The sequence below is a fragment of the Pestalotiopsis fici genome, assembly GCF_000516985.1.
Source record: "Pestalotiopsis fici W106-1 unplaced genomic scaffold PFICI_Scf_1, whole genome shotgun sequence".
Taxonomy (NCBI): Eukaryota; Fungi; Ascomycota; class Sordariomycetes; order Amphisphaeriales; family Sporocadaceae; genus Pestalotiopsis; species Pestalotiopsis fici.
Window position 1 is genome coordinate 1,725,099 of NW_006917091.1, and position 21,124 is coordinate 1,746,222.

Sequence of the window (21,124 nt, forward strand, 5' to 3'; positions counted from 1 at the left end):
GAAGATCAGATTTAAAGTTGCTCGGCGGTGCCCCTCAGCGAACGAGTCGTGCGAAAGATGGCGGAGAGGGGACCTGTAGCGGATACCGGCTCAATTTATTAGGGGTCCGCAGGCGCATTGGTGAGACAGGTGATTAGGTCGACATATATACACTCGTCGGGAGCGGTCTCGATGCAGCGCAACGTGTCGTCTTGTCCACCTGGAAGCAAAGGTATTGCGGTGAAGTCGATGGTTCGAATTGGCGATGACCCAAGTTGGGGGTTGTAGATTGAAAGATGATCAAAGAGTCAATGTCTAGTTTGGATAATCGTATCAAAGCAAAAAGTCAGGCGGAACCTTTTTTGGTGACCTGGAACCAAGAAGAGACGGATCCAAACTGAAGCTCGCTAGGGGGAATGATTTAGTGGGAAATCATCCGCTACCCTACCTAAGTTTTTCAGATGTGTACCGCCTAGACACTGAAACCCGCATAAGAAAGTGCCGACTGAAGCGTGGAGGCTCCGCTGTGCTGCTCGGACAGACAGACAACTGGTTGGCTCTTGAATGGAATACATGCACTTCTGGGGCAGACAAGACTCCGCCCCAAAAAACCCAAGGGCTGTTAGACTACCAACTAATGTGAATGTCAGCCACATGCATATCTCAAGGTACAGGGGTATGGAAATCATCATGAATTCAGGCAGCCAACTGAATGCATCATCGTGTCGAGGTAGGTACTATTGCATGCTGCTCAAGTCAAGCCGATACTTTGACCAAGCCCATACTTTGCGTGCACTACCAGAGCCGAGTGCCTATCCAATACAACTTTTGCTCGCAAATGCGTCTGCCCAAGCCCTCTGCCGGGGGACAATGACGCCATACGTGAGCCTATCGTCTTTGGTTCCGAGCCAGCCTACGGGGTTGAACAACATTCTGCTATCTCTGTGAGTCACGTATAGCATCACCCTAGTTAAGGCTGTTGTTTAGTATGTCTGCTTTGGCCCTTTGCTGACTTGGATTAGCGCTCTGGGGAAGTTCGCACGTCTCTACCACCACATCATGTGGTGCAGTATCTCCCTACCTGCCCACCTACCTACCTAGACAAGACTGTACCACTCGATGCTCACATCGCTTCTTTATGAAAAAGATGCAGATCATTCTCCATTCGTTTGGGATTCTTCCTTTGCAGGCCACGCCGTTCCATTTTTCTGTAAATGAACATGAGTCATCAGGCTGGCGTAGGGGGGCAGGGAAAAAAAAGAAAGTCTTTGCAACCCGGACTTTACAATGTTAACGCCGTGCTTAAATCCCAAGATCTTGAACCACTTATTGACCATGACATGGAGACCAACCAACTGTATGTTGCCTCTCAGATTGTCCAAAAGTGAACAGTGGGATCTGTAGAGCCTCAAACTAAGATTGAATGAGGCCCTGGAACTTCGCCATTGTAAAACTTCTCTCTGCCTTTTGATGATATCCGTATCTCCATACATCAATCAGTACTATATGGACTACTAGTCTAGATCCACTTTTATCATCAAATCGGCAATGGACAGGATAAGAAGACTTGGCGCAATGGGATTTCGCCGTATTGTTTCCTCTTTTGATACTTCGAAGTCGTTGCGCTCATCCAATGTACCTGAAAATCTATGCCTCTGTAGGTAGGGCACTGTACACGATGTGTAGGGTCTTGCAAAGCACCCTCGGCACCACAAGTCTCGGCTGGCCGTGCCGCTGGCGTGCCACGTTCTACATTGTCCCGGGGGCGTGGGTCAGTCAGTTGCGCGCATGTTGACTTACCTAACCTACTTTCTCTTCGGGTTCGAGCCGGTAGGTGCCACCTAGCGTAGCTGAGCTGACCTCAAGCTATTCTTGGGAGCGAGCCAATTAGCTAGGCTTGCCAAAACACGTTGCGGCAGGATATCGAGCTTGTCTCTACTTTTACCATGAATTTGATAGCACTTGATCTCGCACAAAAGGACAGAGAAAAAAACAGCACAGAATTGCAATCTTGCTGGAGAAAGAAGAAGAAGAAGAAGAAGAAAACATCAAATTTTGGTTGGCCAGACGTTGTCGTTGGCGTTGAAAATATTAGAGAAAGAAAGCATTGACAAAGCTTGGTACGTTACACTTATTAGCCTCTCCAACGGCGGATGGCAGGCACATGGCAATTGAAGGATTGCCGACAGGGGTTTCGCCAGCTTCATGAACCTCCAACATTTCGCCTTCCAGATTTGCCCTGCTCAACATACGACCCGCCCATGACGGCGCGCGACTTCGTGAGATTCATCGTACGAGCTCTATAGGGTTGACGTACTCCATGGCTAGGGGTTCATCTCTGAAATAAGGGGTCAGCTTGCTTGGGATTCTGGATCATGTGCGCGCCGCCTCTCCGTCACAGTCTCATAACGCTTTGGCATCGGCGGTGATCACCTTTCAACAGCGAGTCGCACACTATTAACCAACAAAACCTCATCAAAGGGCCTCTGAGCTCAGGTCACTCACGATCCATATCGCCATGGGATCTTACGCTCGAGCTGGCGCCACCTCGCCTCTTCCTGACCATCGCATCGAGTCGGAACGGATGCTCTTCGACTCGGATGAAGAGGACGCTGATGCAGCCACTCCCGCATCTAGTCGAGATCTTGATGATGTCGAGCAAGGCGAAGCGCTCCTGGGACAGGATAAAGCAGGCGCCGAGAAAACTGTGAGACCTGGGCGCGTGAGATTCAGAGGCAACAGATCATGGTTCATCCGTCTATCGTCCGTGTTCGTGATAACATTCATGTTGCTATTCGACTTGCAGCTCATCACCAGGAAGGACGGAATTCCAGAGGAGGCTTCCGGGGCAGATGCAGACCTTGCAAAATATCTTGAGCTTTCGATGCGTAGGCCCGATGGCGATTACATATTAGCATCGGACTGGGACTTTCAGGCTCCGCCTCAGGAGCGTCATTACGACTGGACCATACTCGAGAAAGAGGGCAACCCAGATGGCGTATTCAAGCCCATGATGACCATTAATGGACAATTTCCGGGACCTCTCATCGAAGCCAATGAAGGAGATACCATCGTCGTGAACGTAAACAATCGTGCCACGAATTCGACGGCGATTCACTGGCACGGCATATTTCAAAATGGTACGGCCTGGATGGATGGGACATCAGGAGTAACGCAGTGTCCCATCGTGCCGGGTAAATCATTTCAGTACAAATTTACAGTCCACGGTCAAGCGGGCACTTGTAAGTACCACAGCGTGTAATTTCATATACTGTCCAGAGTGTCTAGTACTAATCTGTGCTTTCCCCTTCAGACTTTTACCATGGTCATCAGGGCGTACAGACTCTTGACGGGATCATTGGACCTTTGGTCATTCACAGTCGTGATGAGGCAAAGTCTGGGCCACTCTCATACGTATCCGATCGAGTAGTCCTGCTGCACGATTGGTATTATGATCCTGCCGAGGGACTGATGCGGGAGGTACTGTCGCCAGGGAATGAGGATTCGCCAATTCCAAACGCGGCTTTAATCAACGGTCTGAGCCAGGTTGACTGTAGTCTGCACCCGAACCGCCGTTGTGATGCTGCGAGTACTCTTCTCCCGACCATGACCCTGGAGGCTGGAGCCAGCCATCGGTTACGCTTCATTAACCTAGGCGGCTATGCTTGGTTTCAGGTCTCCGTTGACGAGCACACCAGCCTACCAGTAGTAGAAATTGACGGGACAGCGATCGAGCCAGCTCCAGAATCCGATATTATCCTCTCCCCTGGACAGCGATATAGCGCCATTCTGACTACTGATAAGTTCGAGACAGCCGGGCATGGTCTTTTCTGGCTACGTGCTCGCATGATCAAGTCATGCTTCTACGAGCCATCGATTCCCGAGAACGGTTCAGGCGAGGCAAAGGCCATTATTCGTTATGGCACCTCTACTGATTCCACAGTCTCGGATACAGCTGAACAAACAGCTCAAGACCTGCCAACCACGGAAAACACCAATAAAAACTATCCAATCATCTGCAAAGACATGACTGCTCGTACGCGCTACCGTCCCGATCCGGCTCAGCCTGCCCCCGAGCATGCGGACCATTCGTGGTATGTGCGGACGAACCTGGCCATTGGGAATTGGCGCCTCCAGCGCGGCGTCATGAACTCGTCATCCCTCCGGCCGGACCTCAAGGCGCCAACGCTGCACCGCGTACTCGACGGTCTCAGCGCAGGCAACACGTCTTTTAATGTAGAAGGCGTGAATTTGGCCGCGTTTGATAAACAGGAGCTCGTTGTCTCACACCGCAGCGTGCAGACTGTGGACATTGTCCTTCAGAATATGGACGAGAACAGCCACCCATTTCACCTGCATGGGCACCAATTCTGGGTCCTGGGTGCAGGCCATGGGTACTTTCCGGGATACGATAAGCTGGGTTTTGCTCCGCATGGCAAGGGTTTGCTGGATCCGGCCAACCGGACCGCCGTTGAAAACCCGCTGAAGCGCGATGTGGCCACGGCTGAGGGCTTTGGGTGGGTTCTGCTGCGGTTCGTGGCCGACAATCCCGGCGTCTGGCTGTTTCATTGCCACATGATATGGCACAGCGAGGCAGGCATGGCCATGCAATTTGTTTCGAGGCTGGATGATCTCAAGAATATGTTGATTCCAGACGAGGCTAGACAGCTGTGTGCGTCCTCCGAGAACGACTTGCGTCTGGGTGCGCCACCAAAAGATGAAATCTTTTTTGGTTTCCATAACGACTGAAGGCAAATATCATGAGTTGAGATATAGGCCTGGGGAGACCTCGCCAACATGCGCGTCAAGGACCCCAATCACATCAAGAAGCATCTTGAATGAGTACTCGATGAAGAGCAAACATATAAGCCATCCACGATTTTGGTTAATCATACATCCTTCAGCATCCAGCACCTACCAACATAGGGCATGAAAATGTATTGTAACGTTGTGGTCCAAATATCAATCAGAGAAGAGAGTACTCGGGTGGCTCAAAGAGGAAGACTATCACGGGCAAGCAGATTTTGGATATTCGAACAAGGCCATAATCTGGGGAAACATGAAGCAGCTGGTTGTATATGAAGGAGAATATAACGACATAGGACATGGCATTGAAAGTCAGCCACTGTCAATTGAATCCAAGGTAGTCATGTACAGAGTATAGCATATTCAGACACCAATCAAGTGTAACGAGCATATCTGATAGACATTGCAAGTTCGAGTTCTGCAACATCCAGTGAGTATTTGTATGAAGTGCAAGTTGTCCGATTGCGACGGCTATGAAGAACATAATGGGGCGCGGACGACAATTGTCTCCTTTGAGCTAGATCACAGTCACTTTCCCCTTGGCGCCGCATTTATACCTCGGCCGCCTTCTTCTTTTCGCCCTGGATCACAAGAATCTCCAAGCCCGTCCGTCCCTGTTTGATCAAAGCGCTTTAACCAGCCTCATCCTATAGTTCGTCATGTCATGTCTCGTCTTGTCTGGCTTTCTTTTTTGTCCTTTTTTTATAGTGTTTGATTTATCCCGTCTTTTCAGGCAGCGGCAGTCTCTTCCTTGGCCACACTGTAGGACTTGAGGAAGTCGGGGTCGTTCTCCAGTTCCTCCTTGATCTGTGTGTTGTGCACTTGTGTTAGCTTATGGTGGCCATTATAACAGGCATGTAGGACAAGGCCGGGTGGTGCTGTGATGGCAAAAAACTTACAATGTCGAGACCACCAACAAGCTCGCCATCCATCCAGAGCTGGGGATACGTGGGCCACTCGGCGTACTCCTTGAGGCCTTGTCGCACCTCGTCGTCGGCCAGAATGTTGAAGAAACCGTACTTGACGCTGCGCTCCCGCAGGATACCGACCAGCTGCCGCGAGAAGCCGCACTGCGGAGAGCTGGGCGTGCCCTTCATGAAGAGCATGACGGGGGCGGCCTTGACCAGCTCGCCCAGCCTCTTGAACAGCTCCTCCTTGGCCTTGGCGGGGTCGACATCGGTATCCATCTCGTCGGGCTGGGCCGCAGCGGCAGCGGCGCCACCACCATTCACAGCAGCAGCTCCATCAGTCTTGGTGCGGGCGTGGGTTTCAATGGCGGTGCGGACTTTGACGGCGCTGCTGCCGCTGACGGTCTCGAGGACCGTGTCGTTGCGCTGCAGGACCAGGTAGGGCACGGCCGTCACGTCGTAGGTCTCGCTGACGTCGCTCAGCTCCTCGGCGTTGAGCGACACCCAGCTCGTCTGCAGCGGCTCGGTGACGGGGTACTCGGCGGCGAGGGTGCGCAGGACCGTGGCCATTTGCGCGCAGGGTGCGGCCCAGGGTGCGTGGAACGAGATGATGAGGAGGGTGTCCTTGTGCAGGCTGGCGACGTGGGCTCGCCACTCGTCCTCGTTGGAAATCTCCTTTATCGTAGACATTTTGTGCGTGTGTGTATGTGGGTGTGAATGTGAATTGGTTTTGGTCTCTTGAAGTGTTGACAAAGACAGTGTGTGAAGGCTGAGAAAACTCTCTGATTTTATCAGATCTGATTACTATCGGAGTTGGAGCGGATGGTTAGGCGGGTTGACGGAAGCGAAACCCCTAAGGGACTTGAACTATTTCGACGTTTGCGCCTCCGAATCGCGGGGCGCCTGATTACAATTCACTGGTCATTTTATCGATCAATCAACCCCACCATCGCACGTCATATTGTACGCTTCTTATGTACTAACAGTAACCAACACCTGGTCTGTGCATAAAGATATGATTAAGTGGCCCTGTAGAAGCACAAATATTCAAACTTCAATCTGTCGCAACTGCTTCAGTTTTTAATTTATAATACTATATTGTCATTGGTAGTTTCATACGTGATCAGAAATTCATAAAGCAGCCACCTATCCTTTTGACTTCACAGCAAATACATACGCCTCTATCCCATGATCTGGCGCTGACCAGCCTATACCAATATAATGGGCTGGCATTGTTCTTGGTTCCATCGCTCTCCATACATTATCCCGTGCACATAACACGGACCTATAATTTTCCAACCTAATTCATCGCCTTGCGCCGTTCTTCGGAGTATAAAAGGAACTGAGCCTCCCTTGAGTAATGCAATAGTGTCGCCTTTCCGTGTTTCCTGGGGCAGTAGTCCAAAGTACCCCATTTTCGTCACAGCAAAGCGATAGTATGCTATATCACGAGATGATTAGCTTCCAGCTTCTGATAACTCAAGTTCGGCATGAAGAATGGGCAAGGATGATAAGCAGAGCAGATCGGGCTATGTGGTCCACGTTCCGCTGTCAAGGGATTTCTGGGAGAGTGAAAATGATTACTTACTGGCATATCCGTGAAGTAGAGTTCCTTGGCCAATCAAGAATTTCACCGAACCCCAGACCATACCAGCGACACTCTTACGAAGTTTGCTTGTATGAGAAAACCTCTTTTCCATGAACTTTTGGTCGAAAGCCTCGATTCTACTCAGCGACCGCTTCCATTGGGCATTGTGATTCGTTATAGTCCTCTCGGGATGCTCGCCTAGCCAGCTCCGATGAATAGTTGCACTGAAAGCACGATTCAGAGTCTCTCCTGTTGGGTATTCGACGCCATGTGAAAATGCTAGTCGCTTCCAGCTTATCAGTAATAACTTGTCGGTGCCAACATCCTCATGGCTTTTGGCGAATCCAGAAAAATGTTTCAGTAGAGACTTGATAAGTGTCCACGGAGTTTGAGACTTGGCTGCCCCTCTGCAACTTTTGGAGCATGGCTCTGTGACTTGAGGGTCATTCTGCTCCTTAAGACCAGTCAGTACCTCACCGATCCCATTAACTGTGTCAATCATCAGACCTGACACCATCAGTACCTTGTCGTTGATCAAATTTGGATTGCGTTCGACGCTCCCTTTACTCGCGGAGAACATTTGCGTCTGCCATCCTGGGTGTTGTGATATCAAGTCTTCAATCCCAGGCGCGGATTGAAACCCTAGGGGCCCGAAGCCATGGAGGTCAGTCTCTTGGTGGAGATCGCTTGCATCGAGCCTTAAATCCGGCACCCACGAAGGCAATTGAGGGCTTTTGTATGTAGCTTTCAGGCCGGGAGGCTTCCGACAGAGCTGCAAGATCTCCAATGAACCACTAGCCTTAATTATATCGAGCAATGCCGTACGGTAACAGTCCTCGATGCTTTGTGAGTAGTCCACTCTGACATTCGAGCTATCGCTGTCGATGCTGGCTAAACCAAGCAAGCCATAGACCTTATCACGCGGATCAGTTGCCTTGGACCACCTGCACTGACTGATCAGGTGAAAAAGTAGCCGGCTTGAATCATGATTGTAGCACATCACCACTTGCCGAGCCTGGAAAAGAACTCTTGCATAGTGTGCCGTGGCGAGGTCGATATAATGTTTTGCCCGAGGCCAATCTAGACAGGCAATTACCCCTACCAGAAGTTGGTCCCAGTATATATGAGCGTCACCGCAGAAAACGACAACATGCTTTGCCAAAGTAACCTCTTGGATGATCCAGACCCTCGACCTGGCCAATTCAACGTGTTAGAAGTCATTCAACTGGAGGAGGAAAAAAAAAAGGAAAAAAGAGAAGAGGGGGAGTACTCGAACTACGTACCACCATGGTCTCGTCAGTATATCGTGAACAGCTCTCATCTCTCTGATAATTGTCCGGATTCCACGATATTTGAAATTTATGCTCTTATCGCCAAAAACATTTGTGAGTGGTGTATACAAAGCTTTTATCCTTTTGCTAAATTCGCGTGAACCCGCTCTTCTTTGACTTCTTGTGGGAGCTCCAGTCTCCTGGCCCGATAGTCGATGGCAGACCCGAAAAGCCAAATCACTATTGTCGCTGGCCGGCCCCAGCCAGACAATGACTTCCACGGCTTGGCGGTAGATACTACCCATCAACATAACCTGAGCTTGCCTCTCTGCATGGTTGCTCTGATTTATGCAGATACTGTCAATCCAAAAGGTCAAAGACAAGTCATTGGCCTTGCCCTTGGAGAGTAGGCAAACCAGGGCTGATGCAAGATTCCGAGTGACAGACAATTGAAAGCCATTGCAGATGATATCTGATGGTCTGCTTGCGTCGCCCCAGCAGTAGGACAAAGCGCGGTACTCCGGGCCATCGCTCAATCGCACAGTATCGAGACGACATTCAATCTTGCCGGTTGTCTTGTCAATGCCCTCAAGTGTGACCAGTCGTATCTCAACTCCATCTCTGGCCTGGAGATCATCATATAGTGTCGCCATTATGCCGGTGCCAGAAACACATGACGAAAACTAAATTGGTCGAGAGCTCTCGTGTCAGAACACAGCCAATATACATATGCAAGGGGTAGCATGGCAACATTTTGAGACAACGATGAAGTGCTGACTTACCTAGGTCAGGTATGTAACGAAGTCGCTGACCCACAATGCAACGGACCCTGGTCAAATCATCCACGTTGGTTGATCCCCCTGGGTCAAGCGAGCTTCAGGCCCATGGCTGCAGCTATACTCGGCGTTTAGAGCCTCGATGTGGGCGCCTGAAGATGGCCAACACCAACTGCAGCGGCAAGAGTTCCAATCGCCGTTATAACGGGCCTGGCAAACCATTTCAACAAATGAGAATGGCACAAAGTTTGAATAAAAAAGTACAAGTCCATATCAGTACAACGATAAATAACGTTATCATATAGCTTCAAGAACTATATACTCGTTTATGGTGTATAGTCTTGACAGGTGATTTGGCCGCTTTATTAGTTTATGGTCGACCTCATGCGCATTAGGTAGACCATACCATACATACTCTTCACCTGAATGTGACCTGATAGACTGGAAGCTCATCGGAAGTCATTTGTAGAAAAACTACAATATTACCACGTCAAGCGTTGATAAGAGGAAATCACTATTACTGCATTTGAAGAATGACCACGAACCTTCTCGGATTCAACTAGAGAGACATGCACGAGTGCTCCTGCCGTCTTCATTCATTCCATGACTCTAATTTCATCACGGCTGATAGTTCGATGCAGATAGCTAGAGTGTTTGTGTCATCAAAGAAGTTCTCCGTCCTCACATGGCGGACAGGAATTAGCTGGGTTTAGGCAGGAATCATCACCATTATCGGAAGCCAAGGGTCGCCGCATTGCGTCATTGGCACCACTTTTCAAGGGAGCAGAGAATCAAGCATGCCTACACCAATCGCATAGGCTGACATTGCCCCTCGTCCCATTGCTCACCGTGCATGATTCCATGTACATAACATGGACCTATGAGCTCCCAGCCCGCGATGCCAGACTTCAATGTATGTCGAAGTACGAAAGGGACCTGTCCACCTTTCAAAAGTGCAATCGAATCTCCTTCTCGTGTCTCGGGCGGTACCAGTGCGAAATAGCCCTGCTTCGTGATGCTGAAGCACTTGTACACTATGGCAAGACTCAACGTTAGCAAGGCCGGAAGAGAATTACAATGAGCAACCACTCTTCAAAGAGGTACGTAACTTACTCGCTTGCCCAATGAAATCTATTTCTTCAATCTTGAACAAAGTTGAAATGCAACATATGAGACCTGCTAGGACATGCCGGAGTCTGCTCTGTGGCCTCAGGCGCCTGACAAGATAGCCACGGTCCAAAGTCTCAACTTTGCTCAAAACTCTCCTCAACTCAACTTCGTACTGTTTCATCATCTCTTCAGGATCAGTTCCAAGTCCGCCTTCGTACATTGTGCCAACAAATGCTTGCATTGGTGTTTCCTCCGTCGGATAAGCACCTTGCTGGGATAATGCAAGTCTTTTCCATTCCGTTATGCGCAACTTTTCCTGGCCAAATTGGCAGAAATTATGGAAATTTCCTCCCAATCCTGTCCAAGAAGCCTGCCATACAGTCTTAACAATGTTGTTTTCTGCGAGCGTTTTGCAGACATGATGGAATTGCTCCTGGAATACGTCGACGCATTCTCGGCGAGTGGATGCCTTGAGCAGAGATCTTGCTGCCTTCACTGCGAAGCGAATATTCTCTGCCTCGACCGTTGCTCTTCTAATATGGAGGTACTGCTGGTGCAAAAGTGGATTTCCCTGTGCTTTGATGCCCGTTTGCGCTTCTCCCATGGTTTGTACCTTATCGAATACAAACCCTCTGATGACCAGGACGTTGTCTTCTTTGCTCTCCACATCATCTCGAGCAATTCTGCTATCGCCGCTTGCTGAGAAGCATAGTGAACGCCATTGTTTATTCCAAGGGTTTTCCGCGGAACAAAGCTTGTCAATGTCGGGCCAGGATTGCACGCCAACGGCACCCAACTTTGACAGATCAACTGCCGGATCAACATCATCTGCGTCTAGTTGCAGAAATGGAACCCAAGAAGGTAGATCCAACGTGTTCTGAGCAGAAACAGTTCCGAGACTAGGAGGTTTTCGTGATAGCTGGAGTATATCTAGAGTTCCACTAGATTTGATAATGTCAATGATGGCGTCTCGATAACATTTCTCGACATCTTGAGAGTAGCTCAGATTAGTCAGTGGGCCATCTCGTCCAGCGGCTACTAGTCCTAGTAAGCCATAAATCTTATCGCGAGCATTTGTCGCCTTCGACCACCTGAATCTGCCAAGAAGATGCGTGAGAGAGTACGTCGGCTGCGTCACAGCACCTTTGCTGTAGATAACCGCATGTCGAATCTGGAAAAGCATGTTGGCGTAATGTACAGTTGCCAGGGCTAAGAAATCAGCTGAAAAGGGCCGTTGCATACAAGCATTAATGCCAACATCAAGAGTGTGCCAGCTGATGCTGTCATGGCCACAAAGAACGACTAGCTCTCGCGCCAGAGTTATCTCTTGGATGATCCACACCCTGGTCCACCAGGGACGTCTGAGGATGGCATGGATTGCGTCAAGTTCCCGGATATAAGCTGTGATTGCTCTACTGCTGAGTCGTCCCTTCTCATCGTAGATGATGTGAGCATACGACTCCATAGAGCTCCAGCGGACCCCTTTTGCCACTTTGTACTTCATCTCTTTGGCCGAGGACAATCCCGTTTTGCGCCTCAAATCCTCATCGTATAGTCGTTGACAAGCACGAAAAGCCAGGTCGCTGTGATCAGCCGCTGGTCCAAGCCAAACGACAACCTCTTTTGCCTGGCGATAGATATTACCCATCAAGGTAACTTGGTGGGCCCGCTCCATAATATTCTCTTGGTTGATACAAATGGCGTCAATCCAAAAGGTGAGAAAATCGCTAAGTGGCTTGCCATTGCGGTTGCGAAGCAAGCATTTCAGGGCAGCAGTCAAGTTTTCAGTCACTCTGAGCTGAAATCCGTTGCACTCGACCAACGCAGGCGGTTCTGCATCTCCCCAACAGTAGGACAAAGCGCGGTACTTTAGAGAATCGCTCAAAGGCACGGTATCGAGACGGCAAACTACCCGATCGGTTACTTCGTCGATTCCCTCCAAGGTCACGAGTCTTATTTCGACAGTGTCTGTGATTCGAAGCTCGTCGTATAGGCGGCCCATTGCTGCATTGCATCAACGCGTTTATTGGAGACGAAAAAATCCGTGAGCCCCAATATCCTAACTCGGGATCGATTGAGACATATTTAGGAGAAGAAACTATTATGGATCTCCTCGACGACGAGAGAGACTCATGCATATTTGGGTGTTGGTCTGCGGTGCAGATACCCTGCCCATATCTTCTGCTTTGATTGGTTCTCCTTGATCAAGCGAGGTTCGACCCATGGCTGCAGCGGGTTTGAAGGGTCCACCTCAAACAATACTCGGCGCTTAGGATTCGATTCTTGGCACGTGCATTGTTATGTCTGCGCATGGATGAGCATTGTTACAATTCAAAACGTGTAACATGCTCAACTCCAATTTACTGTGCTATGGACTTACGACTCCGTTGAATTCCATAAGCTTGAGTTTAATAAGACATTCCACTATGAAAGGCTAGAGTATAGCGCAGGTTTTGGAGTTGCATCTATGAACGCGATACGATCTCTATAATCCATCAAATTTCAATAGCGAAAAATTCATCACTCAGGTGAATTCAGAAGTTTATTGATCTGTATTCAGCCCTAACATGCCTCTGATGGCTTCATTCTCATGCCACGTGCCCTGTATTCTCCGCAGGTCCAAGCATTTGGAAAAAGCAAGCTGCTCTTCCGATACACTTCCTAAGGTCAATGTCTCGTCAAATTGAAGGACCTCTCTGAGTAATTGATCGCAGATACCATGACCACCTATTGCCTCTCGTAGCCACACGGTCTTCTTCATCATACCGAAGAGTTGACCAGCAAGACATATCCATACGAGTACGGGTATTTGATCCGTGCCGAAAGGGTTCAGACGCTGAGCAGATAGGATGAACAAGAGATGTTTTGCCAGCAGGCCGAGCAGAATGCGGTCGTTGCAGGGGACGTCTAGCATGAGTTCTTTGAGGTACATGAGGACCAGTATTCGTAAGGCTGTCTCGACAGCCTTAGTGGTCGTATCGGGGGGCCAGATGTGCGCCGACTCGGATATTGGAAATGGCCGCGCATGTACAGATATATCAGCGGACGCGGGAGGGGATATAACCTCGTCGTATTCTTGTAGCCGTTTAGGAATTGTCAGAAGCCTACGTGACAAAAAATGAAAGTCCTCGAACATTTCGGGGCCGTAATGCTGAAAAGGCGATGGATCCTGATCTTGTTTTGCAGCATGTTCTTCACAAAACTTTGCTGTAGCGGCCAAAGTCTCTACCATTTCCGTCTCAAACTTGAAAGCCTCAAAACTGCGATAAACGGTTCGCACGGTATTCCCGGAAGCGTCCAACTTTGATATATATCGTGCCTTGCATGGGGTTCCGACAAAGGCCGTGCGTGGTTCTGTTGCAGCGGAGAGTGCGCCAATAATATCTGCGCTGAAGAGAGGGAAACTGTGTTAATAGGTGCTGGTAGCTGGCGACGTTCGCGAAGTCCAAGACGTACCATCTTATCACGTCGAGGGTGCCAGGAAATAGTCTCTCCTGCCCCCCAGCAATGTCCACAAGGTTCAAGAGTCCTTGCATATGTACATTCCAGTGCTCAGACTTGCCCTGATAGCCAGATATGATGGCCAAAGAAGCCACGGCTCGTATGGTCACATCACGGGCTTTATCGGTGCGGTCGTTCTCGCTGACTCGACGATTGACGATCGAGTACAGCTGCGAAGCAAGGGAGGTTAGTTGCGGCGTCTCGTGTCTCCCCTCTTTGACAGCATCGAATAGTGCGCCCATGGTAAGTGCACAGTGTATCGTCGTAGGGTCGTGGACCTGCCAAGTGGACTTCTCTATTATCCCTGCAGGCTTGGTTTCCCCGGGTGGGCATAGGTCCTCGGCATGGCTTGGTTTATTGTGGCCGAAAGCCAGTGCCATGAATCGGAGACGCTTAGCTGGGTCAATTCTAACTTGGGAATGGTGGCTATAAGCTGCCCATGGTGGCAATGGGGTCGGCTCTGAGGGTTTCAGGCTGTCTGCGCTGCAGGCGCTGGACGATTGTTCAGAATTGAAAGTGTCAGAGACCGTTGTTCTGGGAGAGCTCGAAGACAATCTCGTGCCGGGAGAGATTCGACTATGTGCATTTCCCCGCGCTGACGACCTTGAGCCTGTCTTGCGTCCATCTTGAGTCGTAGTCCGGGTTTTCCGCCTTGACTTTCTGCCATCGCCTCCATTGTTGACGAAAGTAAGCTCCCCAGCTGTGGGTAAGAGAGAGCCACTGGTCGATTCCGTTCCAGTTGGTGCAATATTGCTGGCGGAAGAGTTGATGAAAGCAGTGCCGTTGTGTTTCTGTTTCGATACCTTGAAACCTCTCCGCGTCGAGATCATGGCACCATCCTGAATGGTAATGTTGAAATGATCCATGGTGCTTTGCTGCCTGTTCGTCGTAATGCCATGTACGAACTTAAAGGTGAAAAGGTCGCTTCATAACTGTATAAGTGTACGTTACATGGCAGATGGGAGATTTTTTGGGGACTGTGGAAGTCTAGACATATATCTTGCTTATGAGATCATTCTCCAAAGCAGCCAATAAGGGACAGAGGAGGACCCATACTCAATGGTGTTAGTCATCGACATATGGGTCAACAGAAAGTTTCCAACGATCTCCGTTGACAAACAGGGTATTATCCGACAGGGGATCAAGACACAAGTCAGGGCTGTTGGTCTTGGACCCGATAGATTGGATGGTCGGGAACAGGGAGTTGCAGGCAGCGTCAAGCATGGTTCGGGGAGGGCGCCTTGAAGAGAGCTTGAGGGAGTTCCATGTCGGTGCTGACGACTCAACCGTGTGGTAGTATGGACCCGGGGACTGACGCCAATATGTAGGCCTGATAAGGCTGAAAGTATTTTGGTCCTGTCGGAGCATTGCGTGGACCAGAGCTCTTGAGCATGATCAAGACTAAGGGACCTTACATTCGCCTGCCGGGACGCTGACAGCCACTCGTTCTGGGAGTCGCTATACCCAACATGGTATACTTTCCGCATTCGGCAATAGTCTAATTTGATGCAGCTTCGATTATCCCTGCCGAAGGATGCGGTCTCTGAAATAAAGTGGGATGTTTTCAGATTTTGTGAGTCGGATTTTCACCAACCATTGTGAAGGAAGATTGACTAATGCCTGGTCCTTTCGAAATCCCGGGAATAATATACGATGACGACGGAACGTGGTTGACTATGCCTCAATACTTACCAGGCAACATATAATCACAACGCGACGACACCCTGTAAACGCGCTCCCAAATAGACGACGCAGGTGTCAGCTAGGGACCAAATTATCATCCTCTTGCCATGGTTGTCACTCGGTTGTTCAAAAGTCTCCGGAGCTAAAGGATGCGTGAGGAAATGTCACATTTAAGTCTATCTAGCCGAGAAAAGTGATAGACAATGACCTCGCGCTACGTGGACCTTGATATGTCTCAGCGACAGTCCAGAAGTGACTATCAAACTATAGTAAAGGCTTTGTGACAATACAAGGCTTTACAAAGGGAAGGGGAGAAAACCAAAAGAAAAGGGCTACAAGGATAGTACGAATGGTAGTAATACAACAATCTAGGACATTTAATAATCAAAGACTTGGCGTGAGTGAAAACTATTATGCTACCTCGGGAATAATTCCATTATAACTTGGCGGCCCCCAAAACAATAATAGTATTGAGCATATGACACTGGCCAAGACATTGCAAATCATGATTAACACAGTCATTGGTCATTATCAAACCTTGCCTTGGGAACGACAGATGATTTGTGCTGCAAGATAGGCAAATATAGATTTTGCAATCTTCTAGTGTGCATAGCCCATCTACTGCCACAAGCCAACTACCAGTCGGAGCATCGGAGAATCGGAGCATCATGCAGTGAAGTTATCAGTCATTCAGGAACTAAAAGTAGAACCGACCAGGTAGCTCGGATAGCCTCGCATTCGGCAGAAGGTTTAAATAGTAGCTAGGCCGCTCTGGCTCGCTTCCGTAGGGCTGACCACTAAATCTAGCGACCATGACCACTCCGCTCATGATATATCCTTGCTGCGGCGTTCGTGAAGACACCAATAGAGATTTGCCTTTCATGGTGAGGTTCAAAATAAACGTTATGCATGGCGAGTTCGGCTGGACATCCATATAACAACTGTGATCAATTGTTTCTGGACCAAGTCAAGATTGACCAGCTATGCTGTTAGAGTTCGTTCATTCCATCATTATAACCCTGTCACAAAGATCCATACTATGTTGCCATCTTGCCATGACCGTCTGATTTTAGGTGGGCAGTATTGGCATGACTTAGTCCCTTGTCTCCAACGTTGGAAGTGTGTTTCCAGCCACAACTGCCGTTCAGCTTCTGTCATTCCCAGAATCTACCAGAAGATTAATGTACACATAGTTCTGTTCCTACACTAGCAACACCAAAAAAATACATTAGACTCTTTAGGGCTAATGCATCACATCACCCAAATATGGTATCTCAAACAAGCAATGGCATGCCTATGACAGCTTGGATATTTCAGAGGTGCAAGTCCTGTGTGGATTTTGTATTCTCTGCTTCTTGAGTATACGTACAGCTCAAATACTGTATTTTTCGAGTTTAAATAATTGGAGTCCACGATTTCATGGATATCAATGCACGCTGTTTAGTACTAGAAATTGTCAAATCTGAGAGACTTCAAAATGATCTCATGGGAATGGGAAAAGGTGCCACAGGCATCACGGTAAGGTTAAAAACATTTCCTAGAAGTATGGAAGTCAATGCGGGCACAAACGACAACGTCAATCCTTGCAACTAACTGCCTCGACAAAGTGATGCTCAGGTAGCCATCATTAAAAACCACTCACCAGCACGTTGTTTGTTGCGACTTAGCACGGGTATGGAAGGAAGATTTAAATTTCTGAATGGCATGTCTCCTTAGACAGAGCATATGAAAAAATATTTAACTACATATCATGCTATATACACGCAAAATACTTCCATGATTCACCAATCTTATTATGAAGCTGTGTTGAGCTTGGGAAGGTCATACTCGAGAGTATTCTCACTATCATTTCATAAGAATGTGGCGCAAGATATTAAGAGTGACACCCGAGCGCACAATCTCCTTCTACGAGGTTGTATTTTCACCGAGTGATGACAGGACTTTATCCCAATCCTCGACATCATCCGATCATATTCTCGTGTGGCTAGGCACATAACGCCATTTGCAGATTATCGTCATGTCAACTTGTGTTTCTGCTATCGTCGTTGCGGTATTTCGAAATTCATCTCATTGAAACTCGCTTGTGAGCTTCAATCGATCTGAATCAAGAAGGGGAAAGTGTCATAATCGTCCGTAGAGCTCTGGATGATATGATAGGCCCAGAGCCACTATTGATCAATCACTGTGTTTCCGTTGGTAATCCAGATGAACACCCACAAAGGAAGGATGATCAAGAAATAATACACGCGTTCAGAGGAGGATAAACCGCACCTGTAAACCTCAGAGGCCAAAGGTGTATGGCTTGGTAAAATCTCGGTTACAGCAAAAAGCTCATCCCGGACATCAAGGCAAAGTTCCGGGAGTCGTACTTAGTAGGCGTCTATATATAATCCGAGATGCATATGATCTAGTGAGAGCATTCGAGTAATTAAATCATAGTTGGGGCTATCACGCCATTACCTTGTCACATTTGCGCTCCAATAGGCTCTCGGGAATTTGTGACAGCCCTATTGAGAAAGCAGGGAACGGCGTTTCTTTATTGGGCAAGGCTGGTTGCATATCTCCTATAAATGTTTCGACGGCTACTGAATCAAGACGTCGGGTTATTTGACTGAGAATTGATCACGCTTCAGGAAGTCTCCTTCGAAGACGCCGAGAGCAATGAGAAGTGAAGAGTCGCAGTCTAGAAATATACACAGAAGGATTTTCACACCAGTTGCAATGTTGGACTCAGCAGAGAAGTAATTCAACGTTTAGTGGTATATTCAATTGACTTCCAAAAAAAGGAGTAAAACAAATTCATAAGCCCATGTTGACCCCCCAAACGCAATAAAATAAAAGTATCCTCGCAAGGGAGGATTGTTTGCTTGCCCCACCACTATCATGCATGTTCGTCTTCCATCACCAACCAACAAACTGAAACTCTTTCAAATTCATCGATTGGGCGTATGGCCGAACATGTTCCTGTCCTATATCAGCCCACGGCCTGCTCATCTCATGAGCCAGACCACTGCGCTACCACTCGGACGGATCGTAGTTCGACAGTGTTTCGACAGCATTGTAGCAGCTCTCGATTTGTTCTTGATGAAGTTCACAGACTTCATAGCCTGTCTCAGCGCATTCAATGTGTTGCGTTTATAGGCAAAGTTCGCAGCAGTCGGCGCAACATTCGCAGCCCTCTTCAATGACACAGCAACAGCAAAGGGCTGCCAAACAGGTACCCAAACAGCCTTTGCCGCCGCCGCTGCTCTGCTGTTGCGGAGGGGGCTGTTGCTGGTAGCCCATCTGAGGAGGGCCCTGCTGGTAGTACTGTCCCTGAGGAGGACCGTATTGTCCCTGGGGAGGGCCGTACGACTATATTCGCATGTCAGTCAAGACCTCGAAAATTAACCGTTCATTGTCGCAATCGATCCGTCCGAGCTGCATTGTTTTCTGAATCTTCTCGCGACCGAGAATTTCCAATGAGCTTGGGATATAGTCGGCTATGCGACTATTGCTCGAAGGTCGATTGCGCAAAGAAAGGGCGGCTTGGGGTGCTAGAAACGTACAGGCTGGGGTTGCTGGGGGTAGCCGCCGCCGCCGTAACCCTGAGGAGGGCCCTGGTTGTAGTACTGCTGCGAGGCCATTGTCCTTTGAGGGCGATCCTGTGATTTTTCTTGATCTGAAGAGAGGTTGCGATATCAAACGTCAGCAACGCCAAGCACGACACAAAAATACAGTACGGGAAGAACCACAAGTATTTGGTTTCGCGGGGTCAAGGGAACGAAAATATGACAGAATGGCCGGTCCAGTCCGTCTTTGCTTGTCGTCAGCAGCAAGAGGGAGCCGGGCGAGCGAGCCAAGATCTCCTTAGTGAGAACCGGCAGGCTGGGGCGATTGGACTGGACTTGGCCTGACTGCCAAGCCGGGCAGAGCGGAATATAAGACGTACCTACAGCTAATGTACGGTATTACTGAGGAAGGGGGGATGAGAAGCTTTCGCGGACAGCAATTAGCAAAGCCGGTGATGAGAGCGCAAGCGTCGACTAGTCCAGGCTGACCGAAGGGTTGGGAAGATTCAGGAAGGGGGAAAGGAAATAAAAAAAGAAGAAAAGTTTCAAGTGTAGAGGCGACAGCGGCGGGAACGAGGCGACGTAAAGGAATGACACTTTGTACGTACTTTGGGGCAGCCGAACTACTAACGGTGACCACTGACCACTACACTTACCCGACCTTTCCTTACCTTTTTGTTCGCTTTTACCACGGGGAAGGCAAAGGCGCTTTGGGAGGCCCACGAGCGATTGACCGGGGTGTGGGACCGTCTGTTCTTGTCTTTGAACACTGACTGTTGCCCATCCATCAGATCAAACCCATGTCGATTCTGTTCATATGGATCATCGAGTTTCAGCGGCGTGTGGAGGGGCAATTGTGCAGCTGTGCCTTGCTGGGAGCTTGTGTGAGCCACTGAGACCTTGGGACCTTGCTGGGAATAGGCATAGGCCGCGGGTCCTCCGTCGTGCAAAGTCCCCTAATGCAAGTTGAGAATGGGCGAATCGCAAAGCGCTACTTGGAAGCTTTTCTCTTCGGAGCCCACACTGATCTTGACTGACTGATGAGTCTGAGCCAGCCTGGGAGTTGGGAACAGACAGGATGATGCGTCTTTTTGACTCCACACCATCTCAAATTATCGATGCCAGTTTTTAGAGCTAAGGTACCTACCTGCCTGGTAGCAGGTAGTTGGTAAAAAATATTAGCTTGTATCTAATGTACTACTATTTAGCTGGAGCTCTCCCAGCTGGTTTGTTTCCTTTCCCCGGGGCTGCCCTGCGATTAAAGGCATATCGGGTGGTCCTCGTGATGGGTCGGGCAATCAGATGGGCTTTTAGGGGACGTGTCCCAAGGACAGATCGTGGGTTTGTAGTGGTCCGTAGGGGTCAAGTTTGGGCCATTGTACAAACGTAGATCATGCAACAAGCCGCCTTTCCACATAAGCCCGGCGGCGTCACCGTCCTCTCTGTCCGCTGGACGGGCGTTGGGCTGTTTCGGCACTCGCACCGCTTGAAGAAAAAAAAAAAAGATAGTTGAGAAACCTTGTACCAAAGCAGATACCCGTGGACATGAGAGCTAAGCTATTGCCTACTACGATGGGGTAAGTACAGAGTAGTGAAGTCATGGTGGCTCAGCTGTACACGTACGTGTGCACACACACACACTGATGACACTGAATAATTGCAGTGGTTGTTACCGAACCTAGAACATCACCATGGTGAATATCTCAACTGCTCATTGCGATTTGCGACAACTGTTATGTGAGTACCAGGTTCCTCTGCGAGTCGCGCAGCTCCTCATAATATCGGACCCATGGCCACTGTCCACATACGGATGCCGTTCTGCCGTTACAGCCCCGGATGGTACGCAGGTACTGTACAAAGTACCTAGGTACGAGGTCAATCAGTCCATCAGTGCTTGATGAGGTGCCTTCAAGGACTCGAAATCCTGCACAAGAAAAGAAAGAAACAAACT

At 49.1% G+C, this 21,124-nt stretch overlaps 6 protein-coding genes across 6 annotated transcripts; 1 reads left to right on the forward strand and 5 right to left on the reverse strand.

The window, feature by feature from the left end:
- Positions 1–2,497: 2,497 nt before the first annotated feature.
- On the forward strand, positions 2,498–4,728 carry PFICI_00530 (uncharacterized protein; the record flags this gene model as incomplete). Its single annotated transcript, XM_007829111.1, has 2 exons — positions 2,498–3,221; positions 3,293–4,728. 2 exons carry the CDS (start codon positions 2,498–2,500, stop codon positions 4,726–4,728), a joined length of 2,160 nt encoding a protein of 719 aa, XP_007827302.1.
- A 786-nt stretch (positions 4,729–5,514) lies between these two features.
- PFICI_00531 (uncharacterized protein) lies at positions 5,515–6,383 on the reverse strand (the record flags this gene model as incomplete). Its single annotated transcript, XM_007829112.1, has 2 exons — positions 5,515–5,592; positions 5,685–6,383. 2 exons carry the CDS (start codon positions 6,381–6,383, stop codon positions 5,515–5,517), a joined length of 777 nt encoding a protein of 258 aa, XP_007827303.1.
- Positions 6,384–7,273: 890 nt separating this feature from the next.
- PFICI_00532 (uncharacterized protein) lies at positions 7,274–9,205 on the reverse strand (the record flags this gene model as incomplete). Its single annotated transcript, XM_007829113.1, has 2 exons — positions 7,274–8,474; positions 8,565–9,205. 2 exons carry the CDS (start codon positions 9,203–9,205, stop codon positions 7,274–7,276), a joined length of 1,842 nt encoding a protein of 613 aa, XP_007827304.1.
- Positions 9,206–10,129: 924 nt separating this feature from the next.
- Positions 10,130–12,440, reverse strand: PFICI_00533 (uncharacterized protein; the record flags this gene model as incomplete). Its single annotated transcript, XM_007829114.1, has 2 exons — positions 10,130–10,362; positions 10,442–12,440. 2 exons carry the CDS (start codon positions 12,438–12,440, stop codon positions 10,130–10,132), a joined length of 2,232 nt encoding a protein of 743 aa, XP_007827305.1.
- Positions 12,441–12,980: 540 nt separating this feature from the next.
- PFICI_00534 (uncharacterized protein) lies at positions 12,981–14,805 on the reverse strand (the record flags this gene model as incomplete). The annotated part of the gene is made up of 2 exons (XM_007829115.1): positions 12,981–13,842; positions 13,895–14,805. 2 exons carry the CDS (start codon positions 14,803–14,805, stop codon positions 12,981–12,983), a joined length of 1,773 nt encoding a protein of 590 aa, XP_007827306.1.
- A 3,832-nt stretch (positions 14,806–18,637) lies between these two features.
- On the reverse strand, positions 18,638–19,248 carry PFICI_00535 (uncharacterized protein; the record flags this gene model as incomplete). The annotated part of the gene is made up of 3 exons (XM_007829116.1): positions 18,638–18,729; positions 18,844–18,976; positions 19,171–19,248. The coding sequence occupies 3 exons, from the start codon at positions 19,246–19,248 to the stop codon at positions 18,638–18,640; spliced, it is 303 nt and encodes a 100-aa protein (XP_007827307.1).
- Between the last annotated feature and the right edge of the window lie 1,876 nt (positions 19,249–21,124).